This window comes from Physella acuta, unplaced genomic scaffold (genome assembly GCF_028476545.2).
Source record: "Physella acuta isolate Inbredline_101_S28 unplaced genomic scaffold, ASM2847654v3 ptg000630l, whole genome shotgun sequence".
NCBI lineage: Eukaryota > Metazoa > Mollusca > Gastropoda > Physidae > Physella > Physella acuta.
Window position 1 is genome coordinate 87,269 of NW_026732149.1, and position 22,442 is coordinate 109,710.

Sequence of the window (22,442 nt, forward strand, 5' to 3'; positions counted from 1 at the left end):
ATATGTTCATATGTTTGTTCTGTAATAATGCACGCTGTCATTACTATCTTAAGAGCGATGTCATTTATGAGCGATCTAATATTGATTTGCTAACTGCAAATAAAGTGTTCAAAAGTTCGACCTCCCAACAATTGTTGTGGTCTTGGATGCACACTATTAAGTCTGATAAGGTCTATTAGTCATTCATGTCAACTATATTAAAAAAAAGAAAAATTGCTATACAGGGGGTCATCCATATGATGTCACGCTTTTTTTGACGATTTTTACCCCCCCCCCCCTCCCCTCCGTCACACGTCGTCACAAAAAGCCAGACCCCCCCCTAAAATGACGTCACACCTCAGCCTACAAACCCCCCCCCCCCTTAAAATTGCAGTTGAATTTTTTTAAAACAGCTATATTTTTCCAAAATCTTGTCTGAACTCTGTCAAAATAGAGTATTTTAATCAATTGTTATTACAATGTATTAAAACAGTTTTTTTAAAACGCAAAATAACGTCTAAAATTCGTTTTGTAACATTGCTTTTTTAAAATGCAAAAGTGTGACGTTGCACCATCTGAACCCCTCCCCCTCATCACACACCGTCACAAATTTACGGACCCCCTCCCCCCTACGAGTGTGATGTCATTTATGGACGACCCCCGGCATATATTAAAACAATACAAAACAATCATATTAAACCACAAAATCAACACAAAAGACATGCGAATAGACAATTTATTGTTTTTAAAACATGGCCGCTGCTTGTATTTACTCATTGTTGTCTCGAACGGGGTAGTTTAAAGTTTATTCCAGGATATTTATGACTGGTTTGGTCTTGGATTGTGATTTGTTATTCAATTATCTGTTATATTATGTAAAATATGACATAAATATGGCCAAATGAAAGAAATATTCATTAGTTACCTTCATCGCACATTACTAGCTACGTTGGAATTTACGACGCTAAACTAAGATTTTACCACGAATCGTACATCAATATTACTGCGCTCAAAAACAAAATAAAGAGAATTTAAATGCAAATTAGTGTGAGTTAGATTTAGAGAGTGTTCACTTAGCTTTGCTGAACTTGGCATTGCAAATCAAGCTGTTAGGAGACTCAATAATTTCCGTTTATACATTTGAATCTAGATCTATATTGTATATATTCGTCCGACCACTTTCTTTATTTTTATGCTCGACATTGTTAGTATGGGATTAAAATATTAACAAAGAAATTACACGACGTACCATCACAACAATCACAAGCCAACTATTGGGCCACAATATAGAAATAAAAATAATAAGTTCATCAAACAATGTAGCCTATATACAGTGACGGCGCCAGGTTATTTAGCGCCCTGGGCAAAACTTATTACAAGCCCCCCCCCCCCCCGCAATTTTTTTTCGTGCCCCCGTATTATCAGAGGCGTAGCGACCCTTCCCGGGGACAAACTTTTGATTTGCACCCCCCCCCCTCAAAATTTCGATTTGCACCCCCCTCAAAACTTCCAATTTCTTTTTCCAACCCATTATGGCGCCCCCCCCCCCCCTACTGACAGCGCCCTAGGTGACCGCCTAGTTCGCCTTATAGGTAGCGCCGGCCCTGCCTATATTGCCTAACTAAACCATCGACGCGATAATATATATTATATAGGTGGCGTTGACATGATTCCGTGACGTATGTGTATTGTGACTTCAAAGGGTCCACGATACAGAAAACATCATGATACCGATACGTGTTATCTCCCCCTAGCGCACTTAATACAGCCCTGCTGTTGCATTATCGGCCGAGGCCTCCAGTTCCATCGTCTGTTTAGAATGTTTTCAGACGGGACTTTATTCTTCTTTGATAGTTGATTTTATTGCTCTCCATTTTTAGCCATTCACATCAAGATAGACTTTTTAAATAATAATAAAAAAAAACAACAACTTATAATTATAGAAATTCAATTTTTTTTGTTTTCGTTGCACGTGGTTCTGCATTGCACAGTGGCTTTGTGGGAAATGCCAATAAAGATCCCAGACTGAAATTTTGGATGATGCTTAAACTTTTGAAACTATGTATAAAACACCATCCACCTGATGTCGAGAATGGTATGGTTAGCTAACATAAACCACCCCACCCACTTCCTATTATACTAGTCTGCGTCTGGCAACAAAACATTGGCCCTTTAATGTGTTTTGATCATAGAAAAAAACAACCACGGAGCTGTTTCCAAATTTAAAAAGTGGTAACTTAAACAACAACCCACATAGCCATATTAGCCTATTACAGCGGCTTCGCCAGGTCGGGTGTCACCCGGTGCGGGGCCTCATGGTGTCACCCCCTTCCTTGAAAAAAAAAAGTATATGTATATATATATATATAAATAAATAAATAAATAAATAAATATATATATATATATATATATATATATATATAGGTCTACACAGGCCTATATATATAGTTGCAATTGGTGACATCCCTTCCCCATTTTGCCTGATGGCATTGATTTTTGCGCACAGTCCATCTATTCATGTGGAAAAAGCATCGTTTTCATCGTAAGTCACTAGATTTTGGTCGCCCCGCGACGCCTCTGGCCTATTAGGTGATCTCCATATTTAAAAAGTACCATATCACTATCCCTGTCTAATATTTTAAAATCAAAAGTTGAATTATTCCAAAAATTACGAAAAATAGACAATAACTGATAACAGCATTAAACATTACATTTGCACATCCAATCCAAGAAAAACATACTAAAATGTAAATTGTTTATTGGAGTGAAGCTGCTACAGTGGTACATGAGTTTAACATTTTTATATATATAATATACACGGTGTATAAAAACAATTCCAATTTTAGAATAAACACGGAAAATAATAAACATCTCTTCGTGCAACAAAAAACAATATTATATAGTAGGCTACATGGTGGATCCTTTTGTTAAGTGGGCTTGTGTCAACAAAACAAGCTGTAAAAATAAAAATAATCCTGATTAAACATGAGTATAGCATCCAATAAATTACATCAAAAATATTTCTTGCAAATTTTATTTGAAAAATCTGTCAAAATAGCTATTCACACAAGAAATGTGAATAGGTGAGCAGTAAATGTCAGCAAAAAGATTCAACCAATCCCAGTAAAGGTGAGAGGTCACTGAGGATTCAGGTCTGTAAGTTCACCAGATCTAATTGCACTTGTTCAAAAAGAAGAATGTTTTGCTTTATTTTTTATATTGATTAGGTAAAGATGAGTGAGACTATAATATACAATACAGCTCAAGAATACAAATGCTGGTAAAAAAAAGGGAAAATTTTCTCTGCGTAAAAGCCAGCAAAGTAGGAAAAGTCTTTATTTACTGGTTATGTGTTTTGCGTTGATTTAACAAAAAAAATTAAAAATAAAATCCTTGAAAATGCTAAAGGTGAAACATAATTAAAGCACCCATTTATTGTAAGTACTGTATACATATATTTAAAATATAATAAGCTTTCCTGTAGTCTATTTGACAATGGCAATAAAATAAAAGACAATTTTCTTTCACTTAACAACTGTATAGATAAACATTTTCTAAAATATTTCAAACATTAAGTGAAAAAAATATGTAAAACAATAAACATTCATTTGAATTCCATGAAGAAATAAATCAATATGAGCTAAAAAACAATTGTAAGTATTGTTATTAAACAAAATATGAACAATTATATTGTGTGCATTATTGCAAAAAGTATATATGGCACTTATTTATAAGTGATCAGTGTTAGAATATGCAGTCGAATAAAACAATGAGCCAAACACTCGTTTAATCAACTTGACAACAAAATCTAAACAGTGATACATTGTCAACCAACAAAGACTAATAAGATTTAATTGCAGTGGATAATACATAAGGGAATTAATCACATTTAAAATAAATAACTTTTGAGCTATTTAAAGGAAAAAAATAGCAAGTTGATTGAATTTCAGTTATTATATACTATTATTTTTAGCATGAACATAAACCTTATTAACATTGGCTTTCTTTGTAGTTATCATAATTTAAATAAATACAATGTGATAGATTAACTGTGACAAGTTTAAAATTATAAATGTATATATGGTGTAGATAAGAAATAAAGCTTTTAACAAATGTAAATAGACTTTGTCAACCACATTCGTGGTAGAACACCTTTAGTTTTTAAGAATTGTGTTTACATTAACAATAAAAGTTTGAAAAGGGGGTGGAAGACTGTAAGTCACTGGGTACACAACCTACTAAACTTGTAGACAAAGTTTCACAGCTCAATACCTAGAAACAAGCAGATAAATACACTCATTTTGGAAATACTCCGTTAAGTTACAGAAAGGGTGAAACACTCAAAGGTAAAAAAAAAATATAAAAGGATGTATCACAGTTTTAATAGAACCTATGCTTTTCTTTAGAGATTCACTTTTAATATCAAACTTAAGGCTTTTCTTAGAGATTCACTTTTAATATCATACTTAAGGCTTTTCTTTAGAGATTCACTTTTAATATCATTGTTATGGCTTTTCTTAGAGATTCACTTTAATATCATTCACATTGCCTTGAGCTTTGTAAAAACAAATAAGTGAAGTGAAATGTATAACAATACAGAGGGGAAACCATCATTGTTTGTAGACAACGTCAACCTAAGAAATGAAAGTTTTATTACAGCAGATTAACTAAGAACTATTTGTTCTTTATGGATAATATCAGTTTGAATATCACTAGAAGAGAGGGTGTTGACATTATACACTGTTTTATGGCTTGTTATAGGGTACTTCTTGACAATATAAAACAAAATGCCTTCAAGTCTATGTTTTAAACACATTTGTCAAAGTAGTATTGTAGAAATGATTCAAAAACTATGTTACATATAAAATTTAAGAAGACAATTTAAAACAGGAGGTCAATAACAGATTAACATAAAACCAGAAGTGGTGGATGTTTCTAAGATTTAGCACCTCCCTCTGGCAGTGCTCCTGGTGTGTGCCCCCAATTGTAGTAAGGATAGACTGGGGCGTATTCAAGCTTTCCTCTAGTGTGTTCATTATCTCCTTCTTCTGAGATCTTGTAGCGGCCAGTGATGCATTCACCGTATGAAGGAGGGGCTGAAATGACAGTTTGTTTATACATCACATTTATTTTTGTGTGGAGATTTATTTTAGTTATTTTAATAACAATCAGCTTCATTAGCTTTCACAACTTAAAGTTAAGGAATAGTATATTAATATTGGCAAACATAAGTGTAGTTTTGCATTCCTTTAATATTTTGGTAATGTTTATTCCTTGATAGATTACTTAAAAACAGAGGATTTTTTAAAATTCTAAAACAAAAAGCCAACTAGAAAAATTAAATGGAATTAAAATGTAAACATACGTAAATTAGGAATACCACTGGGTGGTGGGTATGGGTATAGATCTTCAGTGGCTGGGGCTGTAGGGACTGTGCCCCAGGCATACATCCTGTCCATTATCTGTGGTGGGGGTGACATAGGCGGGTACATTTCCACCACTGACATTAGGGGAATGCTTCCAATGATAATCTCAAAGGGAACCTCCAGGTCTAGGCCAGGTCCTGATGGATCCACATTTAGCTGATGAAGACAATATGTTTAAAAAAATAACATTTAATGGTTGGTGGAGGCAAAATGCTTATATAATCTCATATAATTATTTGTATTAAACAGGTATTTAGGGCATAACCTTGGAATTCATTTAATGTTTTAACGAAATACAAAAAACTCACTATATACTAGTATTCTAATAAAATTGCTTCAAATTAAAATGTGTATAATTAGACGATCAAACTTGAAATGTTTTATCAAAAGTGAGCTGTAAAGAACTGGGAATTCTTTTTTTTTTTTGCTACCTGCAGCACATAGCGGATATCAATGATGTTACAACCAGGTAAAAATGAAGGGGGCAGTGGCGGGACAACTAGCTCTTCTCCGGACCAAGAGTCCTCTCTATGTTTTTCTATGGGTGGGCGTGTCACTCTAGCTACCTCTCGCACATCAGTTCTGCACTTAGTTGTGGCACGAAATGTTGTTATCTGGCAAGTAAAAATTGAGTCATGAAATTTTATCTTTTATTTTATAAGATGAAAGCTTTTTGAAGGTATTAATTAGCATGCATTTTACAGAAAATTGAATGATCTCAGATTGAAGCTAGAGTTATCAAGTACAGAAAGTTCTTCCACAGTAATGTGAGACAACATTAAAAAAAGTAGACTGTATCTGTAACTTTGTTTTCACTAATTTAGATTAAAAGATTATTCAAGCCTAATACAATATTTGAAGAAAAAGGTATACTTAAAGAGGTCAAGAAAAATTATTTTAAATTTTGGTATGTGCTATAATAACTGCATTTTATTTTTTTTATTTAATTAGTGTTACTTTTAATTTTTTAAACAATTGTTACCATTTTTAAATCCACATATGATTTGCTCATCTTTCTATTAGAGCCATTGCTTATTTCAGCAAACAGTTTAATTGCCTCCCCTGGCACAAAGCCTTGTCTTTCTATTTTGAAGGTGGCTTCGATAGGTCCAGACTTACAGCACAAGCAACACAAATGCTTCTGTTTTGTAGCTTGTAAACGTTGCTAAGATTTTAAAATTTTAACTTTTTAATGTTGGATTATACTGAAAAGACAATATCATATCACTAACTGGCAATTTTTTTTACTGCTGAAATGTAATAACCTGTTTCAAAGAGTTGATATTTTGTCAGTTAAATTAATAAGGAAATAATCTGGTGTCAATAGAAGACTTTAACAGTAGAACAAATACTGCTATTGAATCATCAAACATATGAAACATAAAAGAGTACACAAAACAAACAATATAATTTATTACCATGCAATTAGGTTGCTGGTTTAAATCCAAAAGAGCAACAATGGTGAATGGTCTCTTGGTCCTATGGTCAAACTTCCATGGCTTATCAATGTTACAGGACACAGTGTATCTAACATAACCAGTCCCTGCTTCAAATGATGATGGGAGTCCAAGTGGTAGGATGAACTGAAAAGGGAAGGTGTGTCTGCCTAATGGTATTTCTTTTGTTTCACTGCCTTGATTTGGCCCTGTTCAGAGTGTGAAATATTTTTCATTTCTTTTTTAAATAAGGAAAATAACATTTTTATTCGCCTAAAAAATTTACAAATAATAAGATATTCATTCAAATTTTAAAATATATTTTTCAATGTGTTGAAGTAAACCAGCTACCTCAATACAAAACTGTACAAGTTACTAGCTTGCATCAAAGTCAAGAAAAAAATGAACATTTAAATGGCTATATTATTCACAGCCAGTGTTTCTTCCAGACTTTTTTCTCCGGGGGGGGGGGGGGGGGGGGGGGGGCACTTGGAATTTTGAGGGGGGGGGGGGGGGGGGGCGGACACTGTTAAAAGTATATATTTTCTATATAAATAATAAATTATATAAATTTAATTTCGTTCAGGGGGGGGGGGGGGGGGGGGGGAAAGACAATGCGCCCCCCCCCCCCCCCCCCACCAAGAGATGCCTGGAAGAAACTCTGTTCACAGCTGTTTCTAGGTAATAGGTTAAAGTGATAAACGATTTCCTTTTGAACTGTTGGAAAAAAAAAGTTAATGATACAATTATTTGGTGATTTGGTACTACTACTAAGGAGACTTTAATGGACACAAGCGAGAAAAGTCTCAAAGGTATTTGAGAGGTGCATAAATTAATTTAAAAATCTTGCACGGCGTAGTTACAATTAATATGGTTATAAAATTCTGTCTGTCTGGTTTTTTTCGGACTTTACTAAAGATTGGACGTATTTGATGTTTTTAATATTTTCGGTAACTAAATAAAAATTAAAAAAAAAAGCAAAAACAATTTGGTTTTCACGTGTAATGGCGACATAAACAATGGCATCCTGCTATTGGATAGGCCTACATAAATTTTATTGTACACATTGTAAGTTAAAAATAGAAAACTAGGTCATGGGGTTTTAAATTTGCATTGTTATTTAAAAACTTGATCTGCAAAGTTTTGTAAACAAATAGTTATCGATCACTAAGTTACTGTACAGCCAATCAATATTTGTCATACGAAAGTGAAACATCCGGTTATAACTTAGGCTTGATGAAAATAAATAGAAATGTAGCCTTAAACTCAACAAATTATTTTCAAGTTCTCTGGATTTGCAACTTTTATAGCATTTATTCTAAAAATATAAAATTTCTAAATTAATTTTAGGCTTAAGTTTTTATTTTTTATTTTTTTTTACGGTCTAAATCTAAAAAGCACGTTTTTATTCCATGTCAACAACACTATGGAAGGAATCTCGTCAACTCGCTTGTCTCCATTAATGTGCCTGACAATTTTTAGCTGACATAATTTTGTCAGTCATGAGTATTTCAAAATTTTAATGGATTTTAATTAAGGGGAAAAAAAATTAACACACTATCACTTACATATACCAAAAAGGAGAACTTCCTGATCAAAATATCTTTCAGAAGCAGAGTAATGGCGAGTTGTGGTACGCCTATTTTTACCAGATCCAGTTGAGTGGGTTTCACTCCAATGAACATATGCCTTGCCTTCAAATTTCAGACGTATTCCTTTAAAAAAAAATAAAAAATAAAATAACATAAAGAACATAGAAATTCCTTAACACAGCAAATTTAATTTTTGACATCTTGATTTAGAACTGGAATTCTAACCTCTCATTTTCATTGGTTCTGTAAGTTCTACAGTAACATGACCATCCACTGCATTCCCAGGATAGTACACACCGCTTCCATTACCAAAGGATATCTCAAAGATATTTAACTTCCCCATGATTTAATAGTTACTTTAAGCACCTGTAAAAAAAAATCAAACAATTTAATTTAAAAAATTTACTTAGTTGAAAATTTTCATTTAATTTCTTTACTTTAGGCGGCATTGGCTAAACCATTTAAGTTATTTTAGGATGTCCTTTTTTAGCCCTTCAATACTAATAGTAATTTTGCCTACGACTGAGTCCTATAGATCTATAACTAACTAGTAATTACTAGTATAAGACTGTAGTAGGCCCACATACTTAGGTACATACCAGAGGCGTATCCAGGTTTTCGTTGTAGGGGGAGCGAAAAGAACAAAAAAAGGCGCCGAATTTTTTACACGTTCTATATACGTGTATTATATATATATATATATATATATATATATATATATATATATATATATATATATATATATATATATATTATACACGTATATAGAACTACTTTATGCTATAGTATATATAATACTACTACATTACTTCGTTATGATGTAAAATAAATTGAAAGTAGCACTCTGAAGAAATAAGAAAAAACACACAATGTAGGCAGACAAAACAAAACTTGTATCAATCTAATATATATATGTATATATATATATATATATATATATATATATATATATATATATATATATATATATATATATATATATATATATATATATACACTACAACCAAAAACAATGAACGTAACACAATTCCTGGGAAATTATTTAAGACAAGTGAAATAGGGGAAATAATCACTCTCTTAATATAATTATGTATATATCTACACATTTAATTATAAATGTCAAAACAAATAAATAATTACTTTAGAATATAATGAAATTGTTTTACACTATTCAGGTTTACAAAATGTTTTTGTCTATAATTAGAATTTAATATATCGTCATCATAAATGCTAAAGTATTACAGCATAGTGAAAGTTTTTTTTTAAAATCAGAGTTGGTATAAAACCACGCTTTTAGATACATCAGAAAAATATTCGGAATCTTCTTCTCCTTCCTTCTTAATTTTTAGTATTGGAAGAGATCGAGCCTTATCTTCCAGAGGGTTTGAACTCGAATTTTTTCGAATTTATCAACCATGAGCTTTGCCGACTCGACCATGCTTCCATCACAATTAATCGTTACCTGTCAACTGGTTATGCGCCATTAAGGCCATTGACTCCTGCTTTTCTTTTTGGATTTGCTTCCATAGCCTTTGTCCAATCAAGAACAAACTACAAGGCAGCAGTTGTTTGATTTTGGAGTTGTCTCTCCTAGAAGAGTGGCTTTCCCCAGCTAACGAGCCTCATCTGCCCGAGGGTTCGAACTCGAGACTTTTCGGAATAACAGCCTACATTTAACCTAATATCGTGCTTTTAGTTCAGATCATATATTTTAATTAACTACTGCTTCTTTGTGTTCCTTAAAGATCACTTTTTAACATAGTGATAGGTATGGGTTAGATCACTGTATTGATCACATACCTTTTTACTGGTAATTGCAAAAACAATATTCTCAGAGCTTTACGTTTTAAAAAGCTAATTTTCTGGCGGCATGGTACTTTGGTACATCATTACGCGTTTTTCTACATGTACGTAACAGATCAGTTGGGGGGGGGGGGGGGGGGGGGGGGTTGGTTCAACTTCATTCACCACTGTCCGGTCACACTTTAGGTCAATTATCCAACCCAGTGTATACCTAGGTGTGAAATTAATGTCGCTCTACACAATTGTGGTGGTGAGGTGTGTGGGGGGGGGGGGGGGGGGAGATAACTAACTCAGAGTGAGCATAGCGTCAGTTTTTAGATGACTGTTCTAAACACATATATATATATATATATATATATATATATATATATATATATATATATATATATATATATATATATTACACAAATATATATTACACACATATATATTACAGAAATAGATTTAAATAAGTAGCAGTGGTATTATGACAATATTTTTTTAAAGAGGGGTCCATGGGGGAGGGGGGTTGTAACTGTTTCATATAATTTGTAATCGTAATCACTATCGCCCAAACTGTAAAAATACTAATACTTCATAGTGATGACGTTGTTGACCTTGTCAAAATTTCCCCACCACTACGTAGTTTGCTCATAAGTAAATTAAAATAGAGGTGCCACATCAGTTGTATTTGTTTCTGTATTGTAATTTTTTTTTAAAAATTAATCACACAATTCAAACTGTATATATAAAGTAATTATGTGTGAAGTTTTATGTATAACATTTTTAGTTCAATTATTCGTAAGCAAATACATTATACAGTTGCCTTAAACTTAACACCCCTCTTGCGAAATGGTACTACCCGCAGAGTTTTTTTTAAACATTGCAATGCATCGTAATGGTTATTTTTAGAATGGCAAACTGATGCAGCTGTTAATACGTGTTGTAATCGTAGACACTACTAGACTAGTACAATAATGCTTAATTGCTGCATGAAAAGAAATCTTGTGATTTACATAGATGTGCCGACCAAAAATATTTTTTTAACAAATATCATTGTTTAAAACTTTGAGTTTAAAAGTTTCCAAAAAGGCGCCACTTTGCTGAAAATGGCCAGAGGGGGAGCGGCCGCTCCCCCTGCTCCCCCCCTGCGTACGCTACTGGTACATACATACATATGTGATATAGATCTACATTGACTCTACATACAAAGTGCGAATTAAAGGACATATTATATTCAGTAGGCCTATTTCCACCAAAAAATCATTTAAAATTCAAACTTATTTTCTGACCATATAAAATAAGATAAATCTAAGTTAAGTAGGACCTAGAAAATGGCCTAGATAGATTCAAGTAGATTGGCCTAGCTAGATTTACTCAAATTCTACTGTGAAGTATTAAAAATTAAAGTCAAAGACAAGGTGTCGACACCTTGTCTTTGACTTTAATACTTTATTCTTTTTTTCTTAGTCTTTTCTTTTACTAACCTAGACTAGATCTAGATTCTAAAATCTAAGCGAGTCAATAAGCAGCAATGACTTGTTTAAAATAGTCTAGATCTACATTAAAAATAGAATCTAGACTTAGATCTAAATCTAGATCCAGAATCTAGATCAAGATTTCATGCTAGGGTGTTTATCTAATATCTACTGTTATCTGTAACTATACGACTGTATGATGCACACCTGCATGCCAGATCAAAATGCTGAAATGCAAATCAAATTAACTTGGCCTAGATCGATAGCTTCAGAATCTAATTTAGTCTCAGTATATTTACTATCTAGATCTAGATCGACAAGTAATTGAGTCAGGGGCGGAACTACCATACTGCCAGACCCCGCAATGCGGGGGGGCCCAGGCCGTTTAGGGGCCCAAAATCTGACCAAAAAGCAATGACTTTGTATTCCAAAATTACGTTTTCGTGCACCTTAATTATGGTTTTGTAAAAAAAAAACTACTACTGTAGTAATGTTCTACAGTAGCTAACACACGCTGTTGCGTAAAAGAAAAAAAAAATCTACACAAGCTTTAGTGTGCAATATAAACAAACATTCAAACCACTTCCATGCCTTATTTCCCTTTTTTAAATAGAAGTGCCCACAAACTTTTTTTAAATAGTTTTGTACTACGCAAATTGAAAAGCAATTACTTCTCTTAATTATAATTTGTTATAAAATACATACTAAAGAATGCCATAGTATAAAAAGGAATTTTAAAAAATTAATATAAATTTAAAAAAAACATAAAAATAAACATAACACGAGAAACCATTACTCATACAAAGCTTTCATGTTTCATATACTTTTGACCGGCTTGCATAGATCTATATACGGCCGACATCAAAAGTGACACACAGATTTGCAAAACAGACTAATGCACTTAAACACGTGACATATTGTTGTAATTTGTTAGAAATGAAAATTAAAAGTATTATGTATTTTTTAAAATAATGTGTTTTTTAAAAACTAGATTAGGCCCGAAATGAGTATCCTCCGTTCGTATTTTGTGTGTGTGTGTGTGTGTATATATATATATATATATATATATATATATATATATATATATATATATATATATAGGGGGCCTCAAAAAATATTTTGCGGGGTGGCCCTTTTTTTCTAGTTCCGCCACTGAATTGAGTTTAGTAATCCTAAAGTTAACTTCTTTATAACTAATGCAATTAGATTAACACAAAAATAAAATGGAAATTCTTGCATTGTTTCCGGAGACTAATAGATCTATATCTGAAAAGTAAAGAAATCGTTGGACTAATAGGCCTATTGTAGAAGTGGGGCAAAACCGATTTACCATAAACAGAGGGACGGACGTTGTGAACTAAATAAAAGCTCATAAATAAATAAATTAAAAATCCTAGATATTACACAGTCAGTGTTTCTTTCAGACTTTATTCTCCAGGGGGGGGGGGGGGGGCGTAAAGTGTATATATTTTCTATATAAATTCCATTTCGTTCGGGGGGGGGGGGGGGGTTAGATTTTCTTGGGAGGGGGGGGGGGTCCACCCCGAAGAGATGGCTGGAGAAGAAACTCTGCACAGTCATGTTGGCCTGTGGAATGTTATAATATAATGGATCTATCATGTTACTACACAACTAGATCTACGGTTAACGACCAAAATGTCTATAAACTATAAAATATAAAACAACAATTACGCTGTAGGGCTATTTCCTTTTTAAAAATATAACCTACATTAGAATAGTTAGTAACAAGAATGGTACAAGGCTGGTCAATAGGCCGACTAAAAATACAGGAATAAAAAAAAAGGCATATTTCTGAAAAGTTCCGGACGGTTACTATTAAAGTTTAGCCCATTCATGGCGTACACGCCTTGTTGTTTTAATTTAAATTATTTAACTAAAGATTAAAGAGAAGGGGCTAACATGTGAAGAGCAGACTAAGACCCTTGCCTTTCTCCACCAAAATGTGTTGGTTGGTTTAGTTTTATAACACTCTCCACTTCTAAACTATCTTACTACATACTTTTTTCTCTTGCATTCAATAAATAGCTTGAAGGCAATAATGCAACACACAACATTTATTGGTAACATAGATCTTAATCACAGCTATATTTCCATACAAAACATTTATTGGCAATAGTCATCTAAGTTACAGCTATATGCCATATTCTTCTACCATCTAAACTAAAATACTACCAAGTCATTGTCCTGTCTACTACGTCATTCTGCTTTAAAAGCATAAATCTGTCGCACTACACATATTTTATCGAACAAACACATCAAACACTAAATAATCTGTAGCCTATTCCTACTGCCTTCCACAATTTTTAACCAATCCTAAAAGATCCATAATTAACTGTCTCTGCCTTAATCTATCTAAAGTTTCCATAATCAACAGTCTCGGCCATAATCTATCTAAAGCCTCCATAATCAACTGTCCTTGCCATAATCTATCTAAAGCCTCCATAATCAACTGTCCTTGCCATAATTTATCTAAAGTCTCCATAATCAACTGTCATTGCTATAATCTATCTAAAGCCTCCATAATCAACTATCTCTGCCATAATCTATCTAAAGCCTCCATAATCAACTATCTCTGCCATAATCTATCTAAAGCCTCCATAATCAACTGTCTCTGCCATAATCTACCCCAAGTCCAGTCATGTTCACTGTCAACCCTATATATACAAATCACATTTAGCTTATACAATAATGGCATTAAATTGAAAGAAAATTTATTCCATTAAACAACAAGCATTGAAAAATATTTAAAAAAATACACAAAAAAATATGCAAAATTAAAAAAAAACATACACAAAATATTTTAAAATAAGAATAATTGTTTTGTGTAAATTATTGCACTGTATATATATATATGGTTTTGAGTTCCACACAAATTCAAAAACAAAATCCTTAAAATGGATAACAGCAAAAAAATTAAAATAGTACCCGTGTATATCGGCTACACTCACAGGTATTTAAAAGTAATACACTGTTTCAGTCTAATCAACAATAGACATAAAATAAAAGCAGCTTTTTCATTAAATTTAAAAAAAAATGTTTCAATAAAAATTGAAAAACAATTAAAAATGCATTATTATGAGCTAAAAAAACAACAGTTGTAAACATTACAATATTATTCAACAAAATATAAATACTAGTATTGAGTAAATTATTGCACTGAGTATATATGACACTTATTAGTACGTAATAAATGTACTTTTTATGTGTCATAAATTAAAATAACAACGAGGCAGTGAATAGTTCAACCAGTTCCACATAAAAATCCAAACCAGTACACATTTTTAACAAACTGTGACTACAGTTGATAATGTGTAAGGGAAATAATACTATTTAGAATAACCTATAAACAGACAAGCTGTTTAAAAAAAATAATAATTGCAAATTGATTTACTTTTTGGTAATTATATACCACACTTTTTAACAGCAGGTATCAAATGATGTTTATACTCTAGGGTATGATAAATAAATAAATACAATGTGATAGATTTAGTTAAAAAGTTTTAGTATGAAAATAAGTATGGTGTAGATAAGAATTAAAGCTATTAGCAAACATAGCTAGACAAGCCACACATTTATCAGTGATATAATTCCTGTAACTTAAATATTTTTTTCAACATCAACTTCAAAAACTGCAAGAAAAGGTGGAAGAGTCAATGTATGTCGTTGGGTATAAAATCTTCTAAAACTCTTATATATGTACATTTCACAGCTCAAATAAAAAAACAAGCATATAAATACATTACATAACATTGAGTTACATTAAGTATAAAACACTATAAAAAGGTAAAAAATAATGTGATGTATCACAGTTTCAATACGACCTATGCTTATCCCCAGATTCACTATAATATCATTTACATTCTCTTTAGAGATGTGGTAAAAACAAGTGTGACAATAGTGTGACATGGATAACAATACAGCAATTTGCCAAACCCTCCTGGATTAGTTGTTGTTTAGGGTTAATGTGAACCTGATAAATTACTTAATGGAAGTTTTATTACAGCAGGTCAACAATGAACTTTATAAACTGGAAAAAGTAGAGGAAGAGTTTGACATATTTCTTCCATGTAGTTGGGTAGCTGTTTTTCTTGACTGTACAGACTTACATTATTAAAAGCTATGCCTGTAATTCTGAATTTGTTTTAAATGTATGCACTTAATTTTTTATAATGTATGAATTTTTAGTTTTATGTATAATAAATAAGTCTAACAATAAATGTAAGACATCGTAGAGAGAACATACACATTTATGTTATTTATAGGTAGTGGAAAAGATTAAAGCTGTTAACTTCTTCTGACCGCTGGGAGAAGTAGAAAAATGTAAATATCTAAGAGGCAGAGCTGGTAACGATGGGGGCTCAAGAGCTTACTTCAAGGCAAAATATCACTATCAGAAGGAAAGAGGAGCTTTTGCAGCTCTTAAAAATATATGGAGCTTGAAAGAAATAGCGAATAAGACCAACTTTTGAATTATTAATTAAAGTGTAAAATCTGCTTTAGTGTATAGTGTGAAGACTGGAACTAAAAAAAGGAGGAAATGACAGTAGTCTCTTTAAAAAGCTGCTATGTTGAATAGAAAATATAAATTGGACAACGTACTTACACAGCAGTATGGGAAAATACAGGAGAAATCCTAGTAGAGCAAGAAATTCTAAAAGTACAATGGAGATGGATAGACTATACATTGAGGAAACCAGCAACGAGTATTACAAGACAAAGAATATCATGGAAAAAATATCAAGGATCACATTGAAAAAGACAGGATTATTATGGGAAAGAAATGGAATAAATGGCTGATGTTTTCTAGTCCAAGCCTTATGCACCTCCGTCTGGCAATGCTCCTGGTGTGTGCCCCCAATTGTAGTAGGGATAGACTGGGGTGTATTCAAGCTTTCCTGTTGTGTGTTCATCATCTCCTTCTTCTGTGATATTGTAGCGGCCAGTGATACATTCATTGTATGAAGGAGGGGCTGAAATGACAGTTTGTTTATACATCACATTTACATGTGTGGTTATTTCTTTTAGTTATCCTAATAACAATCCGCTACATTAAGTCATGTTCATTTGCTTTCACAATATCAAGTTAAGGAAAAATACATTTATATGGCAAACAGTTATGAGTTTGCTCTCTTCGTATAGTGACAATTTTTGTAGAACATTCAAGTTAAATTTACTTATATGATAAAAGCTGAATCAGCAAGAGAAATATGTGGCTTTCTATCAGCTAAGTAGAGGCTTTTAAAGGTATTGTTTTCTTGTTGATGAGCAGATAATGTCCAAAACAATCCTCTTTATACACAAGATGACACTGACATAATAAACAATACCAAATTTTTTTTGGATAAACATATACATTTTGGTTGCCACTTTGTTTTATGACAAAAATTTTTAAAATTTGCATCCCTTGGTAGCTTAATCATAAAAAAGGGAGTTTGTATTGTAGAAAACACCTAATTTTTTAAAAATAATAACATTAACTGAAAATACTTAACTAAAAAAAATTCTATACATACGCAAGTTAGGAATACCACTGGGTGGTGGGTATGGGTATAGATCTTCAGTGGCTGGGGCTGAAGGGACTGTGCCCCAGGCATACATCCTGTCCATTATCTGTGGTGGGGGTAACATGGGAGGGAACATCTGCACCACTGACATTAGGGGAACGCTGCCAATGATAATCTCAAAGGGGACTTCTAGGTCTAGGCCAAGTCCTGATGGATCAACATTCAGCTAATGGAGACAATGTTTATAAAACACATTTAACGGTTGGTGGAGGCAAAAAGCTTACATAATCTCATAATATAGATGGTGGAGATATAACACTCATATAATCTCATACAAATACAATAGCTGGTGGAGACAAAATACTTATATAATCTTATATCATGGTTGATGGAGACAAAAGTGCTAATACAATCTCATTTAATGGCTAGTGGAGACAAAACAATTTTTATTATTTGATTTTTATAATTTAACAGATATTTGGGACTGAAATCGAAATCTTGGAAATTACTTAATGTTTTGAAGAAAAAAAAAAGCAACAAAAATGCGTCTTAGTTTTAAAACAACTTTCTTTGTAATATTCTATTTAAACCTTTTTTAGATAAAACATTTTTTCTGATTAGGAGTTCAAATTTAAATAAGACAGTACATAACAGAAAACAATGGCTCCCACCTGTAGCACATAGCGGACATCAATAATGTTACAACCCGCTAAAAATGAAGGGGGCAGTGGCGGGATAACTAGCTCTTCTCCAGACCAAGTGTCCTCGCTTTGTTTTTCTATGGGTGGGCGTGTCACCCTAGCTACGTTTCTCACAACAATTTTGGTCTTATTAGTTGCACGAAATGTCGATATCTGGCAAGTAAGAATTTATTTCAGGGCCAAATCTAGAAAAATTATGAACTGTCAAGTATTTTTAAAATGTTATGGCTATAACTATTTTATAAGCTTTTTAATAATGTAATAATGTAAATTTGCAAACAATTGTTTATAGAAGTTACCATTTTTAGATCGACATATGATTTGCTCATCTTTCTATTAGAGCCATTGCTTATTTCAGCAAACAGTTTAATTGCCTCCCCTGGCACAAAGCCTTGTCTTTCTATTTTGAAGGTGGCTTCGATAGGTCCAGACTTACAGCATAGGCAACACAAATGCTTCTTACTTGTAGCTTGTAAAGGTTGCTAGGATAATAACATAATTTTTAATAGGAAAAAAACAGATGCATATTAAAAAGCTGTTGAGGTTGTAAACAGATGACATCACACTCCAAGTGTGAGGCATTTCAGACTCAAGTGAGGATGTATTATGACGTTAACACTTTTCATTTAATAAAGTTGTTTTTGAAACTGAAACTTAGCAGTTACTTTGCGTTTTTATAGGCATTTGTGTAAGATGTAGTTAAAATTGGTCAATATTCCTAATGATGACAAGGTCAGATAACATTTTAAAAAGAAATCATGGCTTTAAAAAATTATAATTTCTTCTTGGGAGAGGGTTGAGACTCAAGTGTGATGTCATTTTAGGTGGAGAGTGGGTAAGGCTCTATCATTTAATTACAATGGGGGAAGGGAAAATTGTAAAAAGGAGAGGATGCAGTCAGATACACTTGCATTTTTTGTTGTTGAAATAAAAATTAATAAAAACTGTAGTTGGAATTCATAAGGAGATACAAACTGGGAAGTTGATTTTTAAGATTTAAAACCGTTTTAGAAATAGTTTAGGTCTGATACAATTTTTTATCATTAGAATTGTTAAATATTATATGAATGTACAAATGATAAAAAGAACTGTATATTCACCATGCAGTTGGGTTGCTGGTTTAAATCCAGCAGTGCGATAATGGTAAATGGTCTCTTAGTCTTGGGGTCAAATTTCCATGGCCTGTCAATGTTACAGGTCACAATGTATCTAACATAACCAATCCCTGCTTCATATGATGAGGGCAGTCCAAGTGGTAGGATGAACTGAAAAGGGAAGGTGTGTCTGCCTGATGGTAGTTCCTTTGCTTCACTGCCTTGATTAGGCCCTGTACACAATAACACATAGACAGTGTGAAAGAATTATTAGTTCCTGATAAGAAAGAGATAACTCGCCACTAATATCTTGAAAGCTTAAGTAATAAAGTACATTAAGGGATTTTTAAAATAGTGAATCTCTAAATTTAAAGACATTTTTTTTGCCATTTTTAAATAAATATGAACTGCTAGCATTAGTAACATTTTAATAATTCTATTTAATTCTATTATGTAAACAATATTAGCACTTACATATGCCAAAAAGGAGAACTTCCTGATCAAAATATTTTTCAGTAGCAGAATAATAGTAGGTTTTCTTATCATCTCCTGTTCCACTTTCTTCACTCCAATAAACATGCGCTTTGCCTTCAAATTTCAATCTTAACCCTTTAAAAATAAAGAATAGAAAATAACTGATACAAAAATACAAATTCCTTAACACAACCTAATTAAATCTTAAAAATTTGAACTGCCGCACCAACCTCTCATTTTCATTGATTTTTTAAGTTCTATGGTAACATGACCATCCACAGCATTGCCAGGAAAGTACACACCGCTTCCATTACCAAAGGATATCTCAAAGATTTTTAACTTCCCCATAATTTAATTTAGTCTAGTAGTTTTATTTTAATTAAGATTAGGGCCTAAGTAGGTTTGCCTGTAAAATAAATAAATAAATGTTATAGAGATTGTAGGAAAAAAAGTCACAGGAAAAAAAAAACACAGAAAAAAAGTCACAAATATATTTTTGCATGGAATTTGTTAATACTTTTATGAATTATATATTCAGAGAGTGCAAATTAACTTATGATTAATTAACTGTAATGTGTGCAGTTGTGTACGCATGGTAATTTTTATAATTCATCTAAAATATTTAGTCTGAAGTATGTAGATGGTAATTATGTTAAACATAATATTTATAGCATTTAATAGAATGTTCCAACGTCCTCTGTTTTCATGGTGTTTTTTTAAAAAATACTAACATTAAATTACAGTGAAATAATAAGTTCATCTGATTTGCTGCCCTCAACTATTCGCAACAATTGGTATGTTTAGTTCAACCACCTTTACTGCCCATATTTATCACGCTCATTCCGTATCAAAGCATAGGATCAAAACAGAAAGCCGACAAGGTTCAAAGGATGTCATAGACACAAAACGTCAACAACACACAATATGTTCGGACAAGGCCAACTGAGGAGAGGCCGACCAGAGAATAGCTTACGGCAAAACATATGAAAAACACAATGATGTGCCGTAACTTCTTTTATAATTAATTTTTTCACCGCGTATTTAACTAAATACGTAACAAAAGTTGAGATTGTTGTGTAAATTATCTTAGAGTATTTTTACTTACAATTGTTATAAACCATAATGCTTTTAACGTCTATAAATAATATATGCTATAAAAAAATACAACCCACAACAATAAACATACAAAAATTTTTTATTTTCAACAAATAAATCAAAATATTTCTAAAAAAAAATGTTGTGACTTTTTTTCTGTGACTTTATTTCTGTGACTTTTTTCCGATAAAATTTTTCCATAGTGACTTTCTTTTCCGTTCACCGTTTTAGATCTAGAAACCATATTTTTTCTTGGTAATCTATTGTTTTAGGTACGTAAAATCGCCACGGCTAGATCTAGTAAATGTACGATAGTTACCTGATTGTCAAGGCTTTAAATTAATAGAAGTATATTCAAGTAATATATATAGTAGGCCTATATACTTCTATTAATTCAAGTAATATATATATATATATTATATTGCGATATATTTGTGCCAAATATTACAAATAAATGAATAATAAACCTAAATGAATGGCTAAATATATCAATATAGTATATAGTCAAGAAATTAACTTTAAACAACACTACAGTGTTTGCGAGCAGGATTTGCTAGATCTATATAAAAAGCGGCCATCTGTAAGTTAGAGTGGCTTCCCCTGAATTTATTAATTTTCATTTATTTTACGTTTCTCAGCTGACATTAAGATAAATAAATTATTAGGGCTGAATTAGGCATTATGCCTATTACAATTATAGGCTATATTAAACAGGCTTATTTAAAATTATTTAATTAATTTGACTATTACTGTAGTATTAGACATAGATCTAGATCTAGATCTAGAATGAATTTAGTCTGCTATGATTAGGCTATGAATGATAATGAGATAGTCTACTACTCTAAACACAACCGAAACACACAAAAACGTTAGGAAAACACTAGGATTAGAGCTAGAATCTAGATGGCTAAATCTATTTATGTTTTATATAAATGTGAGTTTTAATTAGATAAGGTAAATTAAAAAAACAACATAAAAAAGCATTAGGACAGTTCCAATTAAATAGCGTGTGATTGTCAGCGGGAGAAAAATCCCTACAAGATCAAGGGTTTACCGTGAGTTCACATTGACTTTAATAATTAACAATTAATAATTATCAGCATACGTCATAGCTTGGGCCATATTGAAATGGTGTTGCCTCAGTTTTGGAGTCATCGTGAGTTCATAAAAGTTTATTTATAGCATTCAATATTCCAAATTTGGATTTTTCTCAAGTTTTGACAAAATTAAATTATCAAAACTAAATCAAAACTTCATAAAGAAATAAGCCCAATGTTTTCCTAACGTTTTGGGGTAAAATCACGATATAGCGTCGGAAATTATTGGGTAATGTTCGTTGAGTTTCGGTAACATTCGTTACTGTAAACCACAGTTTATTTGACAGTTGAAAGAAAAATAAAGTCAAGTGCATTAAACTAGAATAAAGGAGTGTAGTCAATAGCAATGAAAACAATGAAATGCCAGCTTCAAACTTTGCTTTCCCGTATTCTAGAAATATAGCTTCGTTGTTTAAATGACCCCCAACTGTCCACCCCTCGCCCAGTTGATTATAGTTACACTTACACCTTGTTATGATGTGTGAACTATTGATGATCGCATTATTAAAAAAAATGTATTCTGGTGTTAAATTCCCCTCCCCTACTCGCAGCATTTAACTTTGGAGCCATACAAATCACCAGGAAGGTCTAGGTCGGTGGTGTATCTTGTGCCGATTTACTCACAACACTACGCTCCACACTACGGTTGTATCAAGGATTAAAGCCGCAAATCTTGCATAGAGTGGGTTTCAATATTGGGATTAGATTAATAAAATATTGGAATGAATTCTGTGAGTTTGGTAATTAAGATGTAAATGTCGTG

The 22,442-nt window shown here is 32.4% G+C and overlaps 2 protein-coding genes across 4 annotated transcripts; both read right to left on the reverse strand.

Annotated features, from left to right (window-relative positions):
• Positions 1–2,720: 2,720 nt before the first annotated feature.
• Positions 2,721–11,851, reverse strand: LOC131948226 (arrestin domain-containing protein 17-like). 2 transcript variants are annotated; one of them, XM_059309762.1, is made up of 8 exons: positions 11,703–11,851; positions 8,659–8,799; positions 8,410–8,556; positions 6,824–7,050; positions 6,388–6,570; positions 5,837–6,019; positions 5,345–5,561; positions 2,721–5,075 (listed from the first exon to the last, which is right to left on the reverse strand). In XM_059309762.1, exons 2-8 carry the CDS (start codon positions 8,774–8,776, stop codon positions 4,915–4,917), a joined length of 1,236 nt encoding a protein of 411 aa, XP_059165745.1. In that variant the 5' UTR covers positions 8,777–8,799; positions 11,703–11,851; the 3' UTR covers positions 2,721–4,914. The 2 variants fall into 2 exon arrangements, with proteins under 2 accessions (XP_059165745.1, XP_059165746.1); XM_059309763.1 differs by lacking the exon at positions 11,703–11,851 and adding an exon at positions 11,543–11,561.
• Positions 11,852–13,760: 1,909 nt separating this feature from the next.
• Positions 13,761–21,398, reverse strand: LOC131948229 (arrestin domain-containing protein 17). Of its 2 annotated transcripts, none has more exons than XM_059309767.1 (8): positions 21,333–21,398; positions 19,718–19,893; positions 19,488–19,622; positions 19,020–19,246; positions 18,219–18,401; positions 17,890–18,072; positions 17,228–17,444; positions 13,761–16,684 (listed from the first exon to the last, which is right to left on the reverse strand). In XM_059309767.1, the coding sequence occupies exons 2-8, from the start codon at positions 19,833–19,835 to the stop codon at positions 16,530–16,532; spliced, it is 1,218 nt and encodes a 405-aa protein (XP_059165750.1). In that variant the 5' UTR covers positions 19,836–19,893; positions 21,333–21,398; the 3' UTR covers positions 13,761–16,529. The 2 variants fall into 2 exon arrangements, with proteins under 2 accessions (XP_059165750.1, XP_059165749.1); XM_059309766.1 differs by lacking the exon at positions 21,333–21,398 and adding an exon at positions 21,115–21,156.
• Between the last annotated feature and the right edge of the window lie 1,044 nt (positions 21,399–22,442).